This window comes from Rattus norvegicus, chromosome 4, assembly GCF_021556685.1.
Source record: "Rattus norvegicus strain SHRSP/BbbUtx chromosome 4, alternate assembly SHRSP_T2T, whole genome shotgun sequence".
Taxonomy (NCBI): Eukaryota; Metazoa; Chordata; class Mammalia; order Rodentia; family Muridae; genus Rattus; species Rattus norvegicus.
Genome location: NC_141537.1, coordinates 26401970 through 26421498, shown reverse-complemented (window position 1 = coordinate 26421498; position 19529 = coordinate 26401970). Strand labels below are relative to the sequence as shown.

The 19529-nt window shown below is 39.5% G+C and overlaps 2 protein-coding genes across 5 annotated transcripts in view; one reads left to right on the top strand and one right to left on the bottom strand.

Moving 5' to 3' along the window:
* Window positions 1-4093, top strand: part of Slc25a40 (solute carrier family 25, member 40) — an 88940-nt gene extending 84847 nt beyond the window's left edge. For all 3 annotated transcript variants that reach the window (XM_087656452.1, XM_087656448.1, XM_087656447.1), the window contains one exon: window positions 3875-4093. In XM_087656452.1, coding sequence (XP_087512578.1) covers window positions 3875-4071 — 197 coding nt within the window. In that variant the 3' untranslated portion in view covers window positions 4072-4093. The remainder of the gene's footprint in view (window positions 1-3874) is intronic.
* Window positions 1-19529, bottom strand: part of Rundc3b (RUN domain containing 3B) — a 129207-nt gene that overhangs the window by 6012 nt on the left and 103666 nt on the right. Inside the window, 2 exon segments of one of the 2 annotated variants that reach the window (NM_001443723.1) lie at window positions 10739-10885; window positions 18835-18992. In NM_001443723.1, the coding sequence (NP_001430652.1) occupies window positions 10739-10885; window positions 18835-18992 (305 nt within the window). 2 annotated transcript variants of the gene reach the window in all.

Here is a 19529-nt window from a genome sequence, read left to right as displayed (position 1 = left end):
CATAGAAGCAGGGAGAGGGGGGAGGGGGTATGGGGGAGGGGAGGAAAGGGGATAACATTTGAAATGTAAATACATAAAATATCCAAGAAAAAATAAAATTTCAAAAAAATGTTTCAAAATGCTGGGTTTAGTGGTGCATTGCCTTTAATCTCAGCACTTGGGAGGCAGAAGCAAGAATATTTTTGTGAGTTCATGGCCAGTGTAGTTTACATAGCAGTTCTACCTACAGCTACACAGTGAGATACTGTCTCACGGAAAAAGTTTTGAATACTTATGTCCAGATATCACCTTGTGGTATCCAGAACTAATAACTAAATTGTGGAGGAAAAGGGAAAATGCTTCTTCAACAAACAAGTATATTTTTAATAATAAAAATTTGAAAAATTGCATTAATAATAACAACCAAAACAATAACAACAAAAGGCAGGGAGCAATAAGTTTACTAAAATAGTAATTACTTTAAATAGTTGTTATTTATTTTCCATCAATTATGTTAAAGTAAAATTTTATAGCTGCCATGGTGATAGAATCCATGTATCAGGAATCCATTTTTTCTGTCTCAGAAATGCAAAATGAGGTGGCAGAATGACTTTACTAACAATGCAAACAGTGCCCTCAATTTATAATATAATGACTCCTCAAATGTCTATATATAAAAGTTCTTAGTTATTTTAAGTCAGTAAATTTCTGATACAGCAGATTCTTCATAAGCTACATAAGCTACATGCTAGACAATAAAGCTTATAATGCACTTGGTACATGCTAAAACACAGTGCTATACATTTAAATTAAAAACGTGACTCATGTGTATAAGCATATATACACATATAAGACTTATTCAATACTCAAAGGTACTTTAGATAATTAATTACCTCTCTTCTTTGTTGAAAGGTCATACATAGAGTAAATGATCTTAGCCATTGGGCATTGGACTAACCTTTTCTCCTAGCTACTTCATCTCCACTCTAACATCAGAAGGAAGGATCTGCCTTCCTATTTTATTAGACTTTTCTCAACATGCAGTTTCATTTGCTGAGACACACCCTAAGAACTGTATCCAATCACTCTGTCCCTGTAAATTTCACTTGACAGAGGATGGTGAAAACATGGGTTTTTGGGGTGTGTGTGTGTGTGTGTGTGTGTGTGTGTACACCTGTGCACCCACAGGCACCAAAGCAGGCATATAGCCCTCTACAGACCTCTCCACCTTACTCGTAGAGACCAGGGTTTTCTCTGAAATGGGGCTTGCTGTTTCAGTAAAGCTGACTCTTGAAATCTACCCCACCCTATGCTGGGGGTCACAGACATGAGCAGCCATGTCCATCTTTCAACATGGGTGCTGGAGACTCAAACTCTAGCCCCTATGCTTACAGACCAAGCACTTTTATCCACTCAGCCATTTTCCTTGCCTTAGAACACAGGACACTCCTGAGTAATTTCAGACATTTCTTCATAAATTATTTTCTATGTTCAACTTGTAGAATTCTTGCTTTTAAGAAATATTTAAAAACAAAATACTCATAAGCAAAGGCAGGAGTTCATTGAAAACTGTAATCATGGGGTTTGGCAGCACGTATTTACAACAATCTCCAGGCCTCCAGCTTACCAGAGGGAGGAAGTGTTGAAAGCCATCCCGGGGCTAACAATGTTAGATAAGCTTCTCACATAGCTCAAGGTCAGAGGGACACCCGAGAATCCAAAGCGATACTAAACCTTTTCTTTAGTTTTTTTTTTTTTTTTTTTTTTTTTGGTTCTTTTTTTCCGGAGCTGGGGACCGAACCCAGGGCCTTGCGCTTCCTAGGCAAGCGCTCTACCACTGAGCTAAATCCCCAACCCCTTTTCTTTAGTTTTTTACAGTTAGCAACAATCCTTGAGTTTAAAGTTCCTACTTAATCAAATGAAATGAAAGTAGAAACAGAATTTGGAAGCAATGATGCTTTAAAACAACAAGCATTTCATCCTGAAATTAAACACTTTATTAATAAGACATTATAGCAGTACCTTATGATACACTCTACCTCCCTTATTGAAGATAAAGATAAAGCCACCAGCAGAGAGGAGACTTCAGCCTCAGATATCAAAAAATAGGGTTTAGATAATGCAATCCTACCCGATTTCTAGTAAGACTCATTCTCATAACCAGTTGCAGGTTTGTGGTAAACTGTCTATGGAAGCTCTCTCATTAAAAGGCCATAGCTAAGTCCTGAGAATCCTAGATACAACAACATCATAAGATTGAAATGTTTCCACAGAGATACATAAACTATATTGTTATTTCTCAGAACAGAATTTTATATAATAAGTAGTTTAAGTATATAAAAATGAGAATCCAAAACTGCATATATCCTGACAACACAAAAACTTGTAGTCTAATATGTGTCACTATGTTAAATTTAATTTAAACTTGTAAGAATGGTATCATACGTCACTGGCAGTCTTATCTCAGTCAATGATAGAACTGATGATATCATTTTTATATTATGTATTTGCTTAAAAGGTGTTCTGACGTCAGTCATTCCTATCATCTGGTAGTCAGTGGACACTACACTGTGTGAGTCATAGAGGGAAGTAAGTCTCATCCACAGGGAGAAAGGAGAGCATGCACACGATCACTGCCATCCACAGACTCAGAGAGGCTCAGGATTTAGGAGGGCTCACGGGGGGATGGAGGGGAGCATGGATCTCCCTGTGAAGGAGAAATAGGAACTGGAAGGATCAGATTGGGGAAGAGAAGGATGGAGGGAGAGAGTATGGAGAGAGACAGCTGGAATTATAGGGCATTTAGGGGGCGATATGGAAACCTAGTGCAGTGGAAGATTCCTGTACTTATGAAGGAGACCCTAGCAAGGACTCCTAATACTGGAAGATATGGAGCTTGAACAAGCTTCTTCTGTAACTAGGCAAGGCTTTCAGTGGTGGGACTGGACATCAACCAAGCTACAAAATCTTTGAACTATAACCTGTCCTGCCTCAAGATGTGCTGGGATGATGGAGGCTCAGAACTAGTAGGAATGGCGAACCAATGACTGGTCTAACTTGACGCCCAAGCCATGAGAGGGAACCTGTGCCTGACACTGCCTAGATGGCCAAGAACTAGAAGCTGGAAAGCCCAGAGACCTAAAAGTAGAACCAAAACATGATGGGGAAAATCCACCACCACCACCACAGCCAACAAAATCCAAGTCAATCTAATGATTTCTAATGATACTCTGCTATACTCATAACTGGCACCTACCCCAGTTGTCATTAGGGAGGCTTCTTTTGCAGCTGATGGGAGCAGATGAAACGAGACACTGGGTGGATCTTGAGAAACCTCATGGAAGAGGGGGGAAGGAAGGACTGTAGGACCCAGAGGTGTTAGGACACAAGAACACGGCCCACAGAATCAACTAAGCAAGGATCGCAGGGGCTCATGGAGACTGGAGTGGCAAGCACAGAGCATGTATTAGGTCTTCTGCTATACAGTGTGGTTGCTTAGCTTGGGGTTTTTGTGGGGCTTCTAATAGTGGAAATGGTGTCTCTGACTTTTGCCTGTTCTTGGGACTCTTTTCCTCCTCTTGGGTTGCCTTGTCCAGCCTTGATATGAGAGTTTGTGCCTGCTCTTATTATATCTTACTATACTGTGTATGGTTGATATCCCTGGGAGGCCTGGTCTTTTCTGAAGGGAAATGGAGGAGTGGTGGATCTGTGGGGGAGGGAAGATCAGGGGCTGGGGAACTGGGAAGAGAAAAGGGAGAGGAGGCTGTGGTCAGGATGCACTGTATGAAAGACTAAAGAAAACAAAGAAAAAGGAAAATCATGTGTATAATATTCACAGAATTATGTATGCACATGGACATAAAGAAGCTAATTTTATCTCTTGTTTTTCTCATAGGGATATGTTTAATAAAATTGTCGAGGTTGGAGAGATGCTCAGCTGCTAAGAGCATTGGTTGTTCTTCCAGAGGATCCAGGCTCATTTCCCAGCACCCACCTGGCAACTTAGACCTGTCCATAACTCCAGTTCCAGGGAATCTGGCACCATCACCCAGACACACATGCACTCAGTGTGCACAAAACATAGTCAAATAAAATTACATTTATAAAACTACAATTGCTGTTTGCTGTAACAGAATATTTACTGACTCAATCTACGCTACCATAGGAGGCAGGAAAAACTTGATAGGAGACGATCCACATGACACACACATTCTGAAATATTTTTGCAGCCTCAGTGCCTTAGAGACCATAATTCCATAAATATTCAAAAAACACACATGGGAAAATCCGAAAACATGTAAAGTAAGAATTCTTAAGAAAAACTAAAAACCTCACTAGATCATGAAAAAGCATTCGGAGTCAGGACTGTCATAACTTTGCAGTCTGTGTAGCAGGCAGGCTGAGAGCCAACGATATAGTTAAAGGATTAAAAAGCTTAAGAAGGGGCAGCAGAGTATGGCTCAGCAGGTACAGGTACTTGTCACCAAGTCTGAAAAGCAGAGTTTGATCCCAGTATCCGAGAGAGAATTTACTCCCACACACATACCTATACGAGCTAAATAAATGCTAAGTAAGAAATAAATGCATGTTAAAAATGTATAAGAGGGAAGTGGAAACTGGATGCTGACGAATCTGAACTTTGGGGTGAGAATGAGTGAGGGAGATAGTACTTTAACAAGATACAGCAACTGATAATTTGAGGAGCTCAGGTGACCTAGACTTCATGTATAAAAAGGATAGTGAATCAAAACTGTGGTGGCTTGAAGAGGTATGGCCTCCACAGATTCATGTGTTGGAATGCTTGGGCGTAGGGAGTGGCACTATTAGGAGGCGTGGCCTTGTTAGAGGAAGTATGTCATTGTGGAGGCAGGGCTTTGGAACTAGTGTGGTACACAGTCTCCTTCCGCTGCCTTTGGATCTAGATGTAGAACTCTAGCTCCTTTTCCACTGCCATGTGTACCTGGACACTGCCATGCTTCCCACTACAATAATGGACTAAACCTTTGAAACTGTAAGCCACTTCCAATTAAATCTTTTCCTTTATAAGAGTTGCCTTGGCATCAATGGGATGAGAGGCCCCTGGTCCTGTCAAGGCTCAATGTCCCAGAGTAGGGGAATGCCAGGGTGGAGCAGAGGGAGGGGGTGGGTGAGTGTGTGTGGGAGCACCCTCATAGAAGCAGGGGGAAGGGGTGAGATAGCGGGTTCCTGGAGGGAAAGCCGGAAAAGGGGATAACATTTGAAATGTAAATTTAAAAAAATCCAATAAAAGAAAAAAAGTAACAACACACACACACACACACACACACACACACACACACACACACACACACCAAACTGAGACTCACTTCATTCTCTATAGCTCTTCTGAGAACCTACCGGCTATCAGTGGCCATCTGTTCTTAATTTTATAATATTTCTATTGCTCAATACATCCTTATTTTTCCCAGAAACCTACACTAAAATATAAAGACTAAGTTAAAAAGAAAAAGTTAAAAAAAAGAAAAAAGAGTTAAGAGTTGCCTTGGTCACGGTGTCTCTTCACAGCAATGAAACCCTAAGATAAAAAGCTATAGGAAGTAAAAAGTAAGCACTTATTATATGTTGTGTTATGAATACATATCTCATATGTTTAGTTCCTGTTGAGATTTTACTGTGAACCTAATGTTTTTCGGGTCTCAATTTGTTTTTGAGATAGGGTGTCACTATGTAGGCCTGGAGCTGACTCTGAAGACCAGGCTGGCCGCATTCCACAGAGCTCTACCTCTGCCTCTCGAGTGCTGGAACTAAAGGCAGGCACCTCCACACCTGGCTTTATCAATTTTTACCATACTGCCATGAGTGAAATAAAGAAAGTAGGAGTCCTATAAAGTTTAATAAACAGTATAATAGAAATAAATTTCATATCTGTTGTGAGAGGGGTCCTTCTGTGATTATGAATTTTAACCCAGTTATCCAGTAGCTTACTTTACAATTTCTAAATGTAAATTAAATATAAAAAGCCCAACGAATTAATTAAATCAGAACTGTACACTGTGAAGTAACTAAGCAGAGGGGCCATCAGTCAAGGGTGCCATCACTTCTTTTGGTTTCTAGTAACAAACTGTAATGGTCGGTTTCTATCCAAACTTAGACCTAACTTAGGCCTATGCATTTTAGTAACAATCTAATCTTCAGCCAACCCAAAGGGCCAACTTGTCACATCACCCCCAAAGAAGACCTGTGCCTCTTCCCTCTAGGACAACCTAACAGAAGATGCTTCTGTTCTGCTCTCTGATTCCTTAGAGAACTATTGCTTCTGTAGCTGGGTAGGCTTCTCAGAACTTGCTGGAAGCCTAAATAGATGCTGTTAAGCCCAACTTGTCCCAAGACTTCTTGAATACATCTTAGGTTAGCTGGTAGGATAATCTCACAGAGCTTTGGGCACTGTACCTCTGTTGCTGGAGAAACTTACTAACACCAAGACTATTAAATTGTAGGGCCAGCTACAGAGCTGATAATATTTATTTAAAGAAACCTAGACACCTCCCATAATCTGAAGGTTATCATAAATGATGAAAATATCTGATTAGCTTTAAACATTTATAGAAAGCTCCCTATCCTGAAAACCCAGACCTATATGTTTAAATGAAGTAGTTGGAATTACATACTCAGAAGATTAAATCAAATTTCTGTAAGACTCAGAAAGCAGATCTTGGAATGTGAGATAGACATATATTCCTTTGTGCACAAGACTAATGAAAAAAATCGTGTCAACTATTAATAGTCATTGAGAAGCTATTAAGGACAAGACAATGGATTTGACACTTAGGCCCTACTCTCAGTATTGAACATACAGAGAGAGAAGTTAAGGGAAGGAGGTATCACCCGGTGTTACACAGTAATCAGTCAGCAGAGATACTGACGATACTGGGTTTGAGCTCCAGGCTGAGACTCCTCCACACTACAGGATACCTGGACAGCTGAGGGACAGCAAGCTCATCTACACAGCAAGAATATATAAGGACAAGTCAGGCAAATGAGATAACACTAGAAAAGGGTATTTTCCCTTCTCCAATGACTTGTGAGTCAAGGACAACTTTAAACTCATGCTGAGCAGGGGAACAAGGCTTTCCCCTTGCCTTTGTTTAAGACTGTAATCACTTGGGGTGCTTCAATGTTGCTTTGTAAATAAGTTACCAATATACATGCAGATGCAAACTAGCAATAAATATTCCACTTATGTTCTTTTTTTTAACCTTTATTTATTTATTACTAATGAGAGTGTGTGTGTGTGTCTGTGTGTGTGTACATGGCTAAACCAGACACACTTTGGGTTCTTTTAAAAAAATATATATATATACACATACATACATATATATACATATATATATATATATATATATATATATATATATATATATATATATATATACTGTTTTACTCTAGTATCCACTGGCTTATATTGATATACAGATGGCAAAATAGTCAGCCATTTTACATCATCACGTATTTCAGGAAGTAACCCAATTTTACAGAAAATTGTGAAGTTAATCTATATGCCTTTTACTCTTTTTTTTCTCTCTCCATCTTTATTAACTTGGGTATTTCTTATTTACATTTCAATTGTTATTACCATTCCCAGTTTCCAGGCAAACATCCCCCTAACCCCTCTCCCTCCCTTTCTATATGGGCTTCCCCTCCCCATCCTACCCCCATTACCGCCCCCCCCAACAATCACGTTCACTGGGGGTTCAGTCTTGGCAGGACCAAGGGCTTCCCCCTTCCACTGATGCCCCAACAAGGCTATTCATTGCTACCTATGCAGTTGGAGCTCAGGGTCAGTCCATGTATAGTCTTTGGGTAGGGGCTTAGTCCCTGGAAGCTCTGGTTGGTTGGCATTGTTGTTCATATGGGGTCTCAAGCCCCTTCAAGCTCTTCCAGTCCTTTCTCTGATTCTTTCAACGGGGGTCCCGTTCTCAGTTCAGTGGTTTGCTGCTGGCATTCGCCTCTGTATTTGCTGTATTCTTGCTGTGTCTCTCAGGAGAGATCTACATCCGGCTCCTGTCTGCCTGCACTTCTTTGCTTCATCCATCTTATCTAATTGGGTGGCTGTATATGTATGGGCCACATGTGGGGCAGACTCTGAATGCGTATAGCTTCTGTCTCTGTTCTAAACTTTGCCTCCCTATCACTTTGGGTTCTTTTTTTTTTTTTGGAGCTGGGGACCGAACCCAGGGCCTTGTGCTTGCTAGGCAAGCAATCTACCACTGAGCTAAATCCCCAACCCCCACTTTGGGTTCTTTATTGACACCTCTAAAGGTATCTCTGTGGACAGGTTAAAGTATAGATCTTTGGCTAAAATATTTTACTTCCTTTTTTAAAACCTTTTGATAATGAAGTGGATGTTGTGAAGAAAGCCTGTGATTTTGCAGATTTAATATAGTCACACTGTGTCTGTTCATGTTTGTGTGTGGGGGTATTAGTACATGATTGGTGGTGTGAGGGCAATTTTGGGTACTACTCCACAGGAGTTGTCTACCTTTTTTTTTTTTTTTTTTTTGAAAAAGGACCCAAGGATTACCAATTAGGCTGGGCTAGTTGGCTCATGAGACACAGGATCCACCTGACTTTGCCTCCCCAAGCTTGAGATTACAAGTACCAGCCAGTACATCCAGCTTTTATATGGAGACGAGGGATCAAATATAGGTCCTCATGCTGGCACAGTTAACACTTTAATGACTGAGCTCAGCCCACTGCTCCTGTCACAACAGTAAGCATTCGTACACGATACATACATGTATATGTAATCATGTGTGTATGCACATCTAGGTTCACATGTAATGTTTGAGACAGAATCTCTTAGGTTGGACAAAACTAGCTGGTTAGTGGTTTCCACAATCTTCCTGTCCTTGCCTCCACAGGGATAGGATTACAGGTGCATCCCCCACTACTTGTGGGGTAAAGGGGTTCAAAACTCAGGTCCTCACACTTGAACATAAAGTAATTTATCAACCAACCTATCTCCCCAGCTCATCTCTGCAAATTTAAGAGCTCTCATGTGCTACATATAACATATACAATGTATTTCTATAAATTATGTTTTCAATTATAAATTTAAAATACAAATATTATTCTATCAATTAAGTGTGACACAAAAGGTAAAACTTATACTTGGCATAGGAAATAGCTACTGGAACACACATGTTTACTCATGTAAACACTTACATGAGTATATGAAGGAACTCTAGGCTAATTCATAGAATGGCCAAAGTCATTCCTTGAATCATTTGAAATAATTTAATAGATGAAAAGGATTTTTCTGATTTATTTCACAAAGAGTCTTCTCTGCTCTACTTATCTCTAACAATTGATAAAACAAGAAAAAGCTTGTCTCTAATACCACTTTTAATAACGTAAGGTCAAATTTAATTTGCATACTATCTTTGATAAACAACAACTCCCAAAATCATGAGAAAAGTATGTGGAAGTTATGCTTTTGCTAAGACATGATTATGTCTGTTTGAGTAACAAGTCAAGAAGCAGAAAATCCAGCTGAATGCTAGCCAGCCAGAAACACACAGTGACTTATTACCTAGTAGGGTGCTCTAAAAAGCACGGGCAAGACTGTGTGACCTTGCTAATGACCTCTAAGCCAGGGACGCTAAAGTAGAACAGATAAAGGAAGAAATATGAAGGGTTAGTGGGAGGGAGATAAGAACAGCCATACAACCAACCAGAGCTCCCAGGGACTAAACCACTACCCAAAGAGTGGGTACATGGACAGACCCATGGCTCCAGCTGCATATGCAGCAGAGGATGGCCTTGTTGGGCACCAATGGAAGGGGAAGTCCTTGTCCTACCAAGGCTGGATCCCTCAGTATAGGGGAATGTCAGGGGGGCAAAAAGGGGTGGGTAGGGAGGGGAGACACCCTTATAGAAGAAGGAGGGGGATGGGATAGGGGGCTTATGGATGGGAAACAGGAAAAGGGAATAACATTTGAACTGTAAATAAAAAGTCAATAAAAAACTCTCTTAATAAAGAAAGAAGAAAAGAAAATAGTAAATGGAGAAATATGTGGAAAAGACATAAAAATAAAAGGGGCTGGGAGGGAAGAATATTAGGGAGGGAAATTAGAAATTTAACTAAAGAAAAAATATAGTGGAAACAAATGATTATGATGAAAAAGTGTTAAAACCCCAATGCTAATATAACCTGATAAAATGATTTTGCAGCTCATTTAATACTGAGACACTCTGACCAAATGAAAGTCTGAACACTAGGAATAGGAAATTATGGCTCAGAGGTAGAGTGATTATATTATTTCTCCTAAAATTTAGATTTATTAAAATGATGAAAAGTCAAATCCACTGAGAATTTTAGACTTTTATATACTTTTAGGAATTGAAATATGTTATTTTTTATAAAGAAATCTAGAAAACTAATTCCAGGCTAGTGAATCCTACAGCTAAAACTTCATAATAGATACCTCATGAAAACAAGTTCATAGACACAATTAAAGGATGACTGGAGTTTAACAGAACAGGAGACAGCCGGTCTGATACTATTACCTAAAAATTCTTCAGATACTTTGCTTCCCCAGTGTGCCTTGGCTTCAAATGTTCAGACATCTGCTTCTTAAGGGAACCTCATCAAAGCAGTCCTAGCGACTATCTTGGCTAATAATATGTTCAGAAAAACAACTGAGATACCAGAGTGGATAGCCACATGTTTTGGTACAACTAAATGTGTAATTAGTTGGAAAAAAAACATTACACTTACTCATACCACTGTTTATTGTGTTTTCGGTAAAGCAAGGTATCCAAGGCAACAGCATTGACATCCAGAGCTCCTGGGGAAGGCCACTGGTTGGTGAGGTGGGCAGTTAACTCTTGTCTTGATCTTAAATCATTATTCTTTAGTACAGTCCTGTGAATATTAAGATGGTGAGTGCTTTTGTCTTTACTCCTTTTTCCTCAATGGCAGAGGAACCTAACTGGTATGCAGGCCCCAGGGTAACTGTTCACAAATGGTATGCCAATAGCCAGAGCGGACACTGCAACCACCACAGGGCAGGGCTGGCCGGGCCTCTGATGCTTCATCTCCTCAGCACCTGCTTTTTAGACTTTCTCTGCTGGCTGGCATCCGTTACTACTACTGAAAATCAGATTTTCTGTCTTCTCCATTGAGGTATTAATTCTTTAGTAAAAGAATTAAAAAGGGTCCAGCACCACTTTAAACCTAAACCAAAAGCAATGGCATCCGAGCTAAAACAGATTCCATGTCTATGATCTCCTGGTTCAAAAACTCAGAATAATTGAAAATAATTTAACTCAAGTAAAAAGATCAGTTAAAGCAATTTAAAAAATAGAAATATATGAAAATTTAAAGTTCATGCAATACATTTTAAATAACAGTTTTATTGTAAAAATTTTCTCCATTTCCCCTTTTAATCATAAACGTTTTAATTATGTCTGTGCATGGCATGTACACATACGCCCAGAAGAGGGTGTCAGACCCCCTGGCGCTGCCTTAGCTGGAGGGAACTAAACTCAGGTCCTCTACCTGAAGAAGCAGTACAGGCTGCCTTTAACTGCTGCGCCATCTCTCCAGACATATTAAACTGTTTCTGACAGAAACAGCTTACTAATAAAGTTTCATGAAAATAATTAAATCAAATGTCAACTGTACTAAATGCTATAATCAACTGGCAATGCTATAATCATCAAGTTTTTCTTATAAAAATGTTAGTTGATAAGAACAACAGGCAAAAGAACTAAAGTTTTGCCAACATGATTCAACTGACTTGTCACAAAACTAATTCAATATCTGAACTAATTAAAGAACATTTAAAAGCAAAGATCTTTCTTACTATACCTCTCAAAACCTTATAGGGCATCTGTGCAATGTGTATTCTCAAACAGAAGCCCATGAGCTTAGTGTGTCCTAAGATTCTGGGGCATCATGTCAGGAGTAGGGAAGTGATGGATATCTACTACTAACTCCACAGCCCTCAGTCCTGTTCCGGATGCAGGAGAAGGGGTGAGTCAGTAGTTGGGAGCATAGTCCTACGTGACAATCAGCTAGCACAAGCCTCGGGCTGCTAATGGTGGGTCTACAGAATAACTGTGTTTGCAAGTCTTAATGGGCTATGGAATAGTTCTGATTTTACGTAGTTTCTAATAACTATCTGCTAAATTATGTATTCTACTATATTCACAGAGAAACATCATCTAATACAGATAATAGATTTTGTCTAATAATATTATAAGTCAGTGAGAATGAATCTTACTAAGATACTTTTTTTTCTGGACAGTTGACACAATTCCTTTCACTGGAAAAAGATGTAAACTCATTTAAAACACTTTCAAGGTATCTTAACATTGTTTACTTACTAAAAACAAAACTTTACAGAAAGTTTAAGATTGTTAGAAAAAGAAGAAATAATGATTATCAGTCTGATAATCTAACACAATACACCGCCATTATTTTGGGTTTTCATAGCAAATATTTCTATATTACATATCCCCTCTCTAGGAGGTTTCTAGTGAATATCAATGGAAAATTCAGCTTCAAAGTCATGAGTAGATCTCAGGCAACATTCCCATCAGGGTTTGAGAACTACAATTGTGCATTTTGTTAAGAATGGGTACCAGCACAATGTATTTTCTTTCTTTCCTTCGTTCTTTCTTTCTTTCTTTCTTTCTTTCTTTCTTTCTTTCTTTCTTTCTTTCTTCCTTCCTTCCTTCCTTCCTTTCTCTCTCTTTCTTTCTCTGTCTTATCTATCTATCTATCTATCTATCTATCTATCTATCTATCTATCTATCTACCTATCTATCTATCTACTTACTTACCTACCTACCTATCTAGTTATTGTTTTTGAAACAGGGTTTTTCTTTGTACTGTCCTAGAACTTTTTTCTTGACTGTCCTAGAACTCACTCTGTAGACTAGGCTGGCTGAACTCACAGAGATCTGGCTGTTTCTGGCTCCCAAGTGCTGGAATTAAAGAAACACAATACCATTGCTTGGCTACAATTTCTAATTTATAGTGAAGTTTCTTTTTGTAAAATGAAGCAACTTTAGACCTCATAAAACAAAAATGGTTTCACAAAGTTACAGCACAACAGTTCCCCACAGAAAAGTTTTGCCTAAAACCAAATTATAGTGTCACCTTAAATATACTTATTTATTTAGTGCATTAGTCTATGGGGTAGGAGGATAATTTATAGGTGTTGGTTTTCTCCTTCCACCTTGTGCATTATAGAAAATATACTAAGGTCAAGTTTAGCAGCAAGTACCTTTACCAACTGAGCCATCTCCCTAGTCCTCAGTGTTCTCTTTAGATATTGTCCTTAGAGATCTAATTATGTTGTTTCTTTTTTAGGTTCATTGACTTATTGTGTATAGTGTCTGCCTGCATGTATGCCTGCACAAGAGACGAGGGTGCCAGATCCCATTTCAGATGGTTATGAGTCACCACGTGGTTGCTGGGAATTGAACTCAGGACCTCTGGAAGAGCAGTCAGTGCTCTTAACCTCTTTAGCCATCTCTCCAGCCCAATTATACTGTTTCTACTGACAGCTGATTGGTTCTTTGAAATGAGCTAGGTCTCCTTTCTTGGGTTCTTGCCACAGAACAGGCAAATGAATTATGTTAAATTAAAAATTACATTCTACATTTTAGATCCTGACAAGAACTTAATCCGAGCAATGAGTAAGCAGGTCTATTGTTCTACTCGAGGTCAGCAGAGAACTTCCCAAAGTCGTTACTTACAACCTTCCTCTCTCCAGACCTTTTCTCCACTCTATTACCCTGCAAACTTCAGGCAGCTTTCCAGGAAACTCTACTGTAACCAAGAACTATCTGCAGCTTCTTTGAAACTAGACACTCCCATTATTTACCTTAAAAATGACACCAAGTTGATAGCAAGACATATTCAAAGTGACTCACCTAAGGGCGGTGAAGCAAGAACATTTTCTGTCTGTTTGAATTTTTCCATTTTATTCTTCTCTCATAAATTACATCCTAACTGCAGTTTCCCCTCACCTCCCCTTTCCTTCTCCCTTTCACTTCTCTCAGAAAAGAGCAGGCCTTCCAGGGACTTCAACCAAATACAGCATAACAGACCACAATAAGACCAAGCCCATATTCTCACATCAAGGCTGGACCGAGGTAACCCAGTAAACCCAGTAGGAGGAAAAAGGTGGCCCCAAAGGCAGGCAAAAGAAAGAGTCAGAGACAGCCCATGCACAGCTAGCAACACAATCATAACATATGCAGCAGACCAAGGTCAGACCCATGCAAGTCCCCTGACCTCTGTGAACAAGCACACTTGAGTCCTGGTCAGTTGATTCTGTGGGCCATGAAGAACATTTTTCTTATTTGTGCCTAGCCTCAAAAGTGACTTTACCTTAAATTATCAAATAATTGTTACTTAATCATGTTAAACCAGTGACTGCAAATATGCAGCATCTAACATTTTACTTAGGACTCTTATGAGTGTTGAAGTTAGACCAATGGATGATGGGAAGCCCAGCCCTGATGAATATATCTACAATGAAATTACCACACCTAAGGCTCGACCACAAATTCTAAGAGTCAGAGGACCGAAGCCATTGAGACTGTGTCTCCTACAAACAGCTGCCTGAAGGAGACCTAGACAATAGGATTAGTAGACATGCTACCACAGAAGGGGGAAGTCTCACCAGGCAAAGAATTGTAGGAGACTAAAGATTGTTGAGATGAGCCCCACCCACAGATGAGCCCCCTAACTGTTTACTGCAGAGAGGCCACATTGGCTTCCAGAAGTCCAGATCAGTGCCTAGCCCAACTGTCATCAGAGACGTCTGTTCCTACAGCTGATGGGAGCAGATGCAGAGACTCACAGACCAAACATTGGGGAAGGAGACAGCCCAAATTAGAGATCTCTTATCAGGCCTCTCCTCTTGGAGCTGAGGGAGCCCTGCAGAAGAAAGGAAGGAAGAATGGTGGAAGACAGAGTGGTCAAGAACAGCAGGAGAGCACAGCTCACAGCATTAGTTATGCAAGGCTCACAGGGACTCAGAGGATGGAGAGGATGGGATGTAGCCTAGTGCCTTCCCCTTTTGTTTGCTTGAGCAGTGAGGCAGAATGTGGACCCATGGTTATGTGATGTTCTTGTGGGACTTCTAATGGTGAGAGTAGGGGTTGTCTCTGACCCTTTGCCTTCTCTTGGGACCTTTTCCTCCTACTGGGTTGCCTCATCCAGCCTTGATAAGAGGGTTTGTGCCTTGTCTTATTGTTATGCCGTGCTCAGCTGATATCCCTAGGAGATCTGCTCTTCCCTGAAGGGAGAGAAGAGGTGGATCTGGGATTGAGGGAGGGGTCTGGGAGGAGTGGAGGGAGGGCAAACTGTGGTTGACATGTATTTAAAACAAAGAAAAAAAATAAGGGAAAAAAAGAACTGTAGTCCCTGAAATCATATATACACAAAGAAAAAAAAATACAATACAGAAAAACCAGTAAGGTCTGTGCTACAAGGCCTGGCTATTCTGCTATACAAAATATGAGCATTTCGTAGTTCTAGTAACACAGTAATTTAGTGATGCATGCAGTACAAGAGCATAATGTGATTTATAGGACATATATTAAATGTTAAAAACAAAAGCAAGCTGAGTAGAAAAGGTTTCAAATCACCAAGGTAAGATACTTAACCCATATGGAAATAAGCATCACATGTCGCTTCTGACCCTTAATATCCCACCTGTGAGTTTTACATCAATGTGTTTTGTTTTCTCCTGATTGCCGCCTTTATCTTGTCAGAAGGAACAAAATGAACACCAGTATCCAGACCTGAGCAGGCTCCGTGACTGGATGAAGGCCCTCGGCACTAAGAAGGAAATGCTCACACACACTCTACAGCTGCGAAAGCACATACACTGTTCTGCATCTTAAGTCTCAGGAGCATCACGTAGAAAATGAGAATACTCATTTGTGCATTACCTCATTATCTCCCTCTCCTGCTCTTTGCCTCCTAAAGCAGCCTTATGCAAAGGGATATTATGAGACAGCTTAAAACAATCTGGAGGATACAGATCTATTACTTTGACGTAAATCTGAAACTTGTACACTCGAAGAACCACTTGGTCCTGCCAAGGTTGGACACCCAGTGCAAGGGAATATGAGGGGGGCAGCAAGGGGGATGTATGGGTGGAATACCTGTATTGGGGAGGGGGAGGGGATGGGATGGGGACTTATGGACAGGAAACCGGGAAAGGGAATAACACCTGAAATGTAAGTAAAGAAATATATCTGATAAAAAAAATAAAAAAACAGTCCATTTTTCTCAATGGATAAATTTTTTAATGTTTTTTTTATGTGTATGGATGTTTAGTTTGCATTTATGTCTCTCTACCACGTCTGCGCCTGATGTCTATGAAGGCCAGAAAAAAGCATCACATCACCTGGAATTGACATTACAAACAGTTGTGAGCCACCATGCGGTTACTGGGAATTGAATCTGGGTGCCCGGGAAGAGCAGACAGTGCTCTTTAACCACTGAGCCATCTACACAGCCTTAGACACAACTTTTTATTTGTTGATTTATTGTTTCAGTTAAGATCTTTTTAAAGGTATTAGGAATATCGGTAGTTTCTTTGCAAAACCAGAAGAATTGATAACACAGTTTATTTTACTATACTAAAACTATAACACAGATGAATTCTCTTTTCAAACTAAAAAGTAATGGGATTCTTCATTTAAAATTATCAAAGTTAAAAGAAACTTACCAAAGTTTAATCCTTAATAAGATACTTTTAATACAGTAAAACTAGCTTTTACTTTATTTAATTTCCAAAGACAAAGGCTTGTTACACAGTAGCCGAGGAAGGGTCAGCCTCATGGTGCTTCTCCTTTGCTTCTCGGTGCTGAGATTATGAGCTCATGCAATGGATCCAGCTCTGACGAAAATAGTTAGATGAGCTACGGGTATTACTTAAGAAGGAAAGTGTAATTAATTACCTTGTTAACCTTTTAATTATAAAGGACTACCCTGCCATCTCTATTACTTTGGTCTTGCTATTTTTCATCCAGTTTAACAGAAGCTAGGAGAATATGGAATGTACTCTTAAGTGACAAATGAGGGACCCTCTGCATTGTTAGAGGTAATAGGAACCATGTCTGGACCTAATTATGTTTATCAATACGTAAACTCCTACCAAATATTGTGGGTTTTTTGTTTGTATATTAATAAGATTTCTCACTTTTAAAAGCCATCGTCTATCATGTATGGTGGTGTACATCTTTTCTCAGCGCTCTTGAGTCAGAGGCAGGAGCATCTCTCTGAGTTCTAGGCTATCCTCTTCTACACAGTGAACTTTAAGATTCCAAGACAGCTAAGGCTACACAGTGACTGTCTCAAAACAAAAAGACGAGCAAACAAAAACCAAACCGCAAAAGCAGACCAAAACTAAATGAAAAAAAAAAACCCAAAAAACCCAATCAATCAATCAACAATCAATCAATAAACAAACAGAAAAGCAAGTAAGTAAAACAAAAGCTACTTGTCATGTTTATTTGGTTGCAGACTATCTCTTATATCTTATGTACCATTTACAAAGGGGACCAGCATCAACAACAAAAGACAGAATGTTTAAGAATATTTGTTTAACTCATTAAAATTTATATCATTAATAAGGTGCCAACAGACTGCACACGCTTTTGAGTGTTACACTCTGAAGGTGAATTTAACTTAGGTTATAGTTCAGTTAAAGATGTGTAAAGCAAAAACAGAGAAACAATTAAATATGATAAAAATTACTTATCGGTATCAATTGATTTCTTATCGGTATCAATCTCATGTGAGAGAAACTGAGAAACTGCTCTAAGTTTAAAGTGACTGAAAACGGAATAAAGTAAAACACTCTTGAATTGGATCTGGTGACAAAGAAAGGAAACTGTGCTGAGGGCCATTCTCAGAACGGTTAATGACGCTGACGTATGAACGATGGAGAAGATTAAAGTGTTCAACTGATCTGACCTCCTAAAACTGATTTATGGACATTCATCACACATAAGAAAGCTTTGTTCTCAGTCACCATCAGACACACAGGAGCAGAAGGCACACGGACATATGATAACGTTTAAGACATCTAAGTGGTCAAAGATCTGCATGTGTGAGGAGAGGGAGGGACTAAAGGGTAAACATTAAAATCTGATGAATCCTGTGATATAAAGATGAAAATCTGTCTACTAATCCTTGTGATTTTCCTGGGAGTATAATAATATTTAAAAATCATCCTTTAAGAGTAGAAATTATTATGTGTATATTTTTCTATAAACAGTCAACTTAAGTTTAACAAAATGGTGGACGTAGGGTAAGTGCTTTGAACAGTGACAGGTAAGCTCCTACCAGCTCCTACACACCATAGCTTTGCTTGCTACACCATTCTTTTAGAGACTGCATTAAGTTGTGTGCAGCGACATCCTGGCAGAGCCTGGTATCTGTTTCATCTATCAGGACTGAGCTGGACTGGCAATGCTCTGTGTACAAGCATCTTGCAGTCAATCAATAGCAACTACATAAATGCTCAGGGCTGAGAACAGGCCTCAGCGAGTTCAATGCTCAGCACTGCAAAAACAAAACAGACACTTAAAAAAAAAGTATACATTTAGAATGTACACTGCATTGAATGCTAAGGATGCTTTGAATGTTATCTTAGGTTTTATAATTTCTCCACAATGAAAGCAGATTACTTTTCTAGTAAGGAACAAAATTAACAAGAGTAAGAAGCTTTAAGGGACGCTGCTAGACTTCTTGGAATTTAAATCACACAGCAAAGCACATCCCATGTCAGTGCTCAGGCACTGTAAGTGTCTTCATAAGAGCCTTTCACTTACAGCTGGTCCTGAAGCTCCACGATGATATATTCTAACTGTTCTTTCTCCAGTTTGTGGGCCAGGTCAGAATCTTCGATCCTCTGAAGTAGGATTTTATTCTGAGAGACAGATTCAGAAAGCTGGTTCTCACGAAGCCGTAAGAGTTCTTCAAGATAACCCTGGAAATACAGTATTGTGAATATGAGTTACCTTCATGACACCTGCAAACCAGTGGTATCTTACGATCAACGCCGAGCGCCTCCAGCATTATTTTCCTCTATTTTATATGAGACACCTTGTAATGTTAGTGATGAATGGTTTTAACTGACTATAGAAGGTTAATGTGTACCCTGCACTCTTTAGCACTATGGCGGAGGGTGGGGTGGGGGATGGGGACTGGTTGTGTATTCCCACGTGACTGGGAACTTTCACCTCCTGCCTATGCCTTCCTGTCCCAAAGTGAAAGGGTTATCTTGGAATGGGCTCTGTAGACCCTACTGTCCTGCAACTTAAGAGATGTGGGATTAAGAGTGCCACCATGCTTGGCTCATCTCAGCTTTAACTTTTTTACTTTTTAAAAATTATTCTCTTTTTTATTTTGTCTATATCAGTTATTTTACTCTTTCACTTCCTTCGAATTGTTTGTTCTCTGCCTACATTTTAGATAATTATCTTCCTCGGTCCATTCTATTCTAAGTCCTACAAATCCTGGAAAA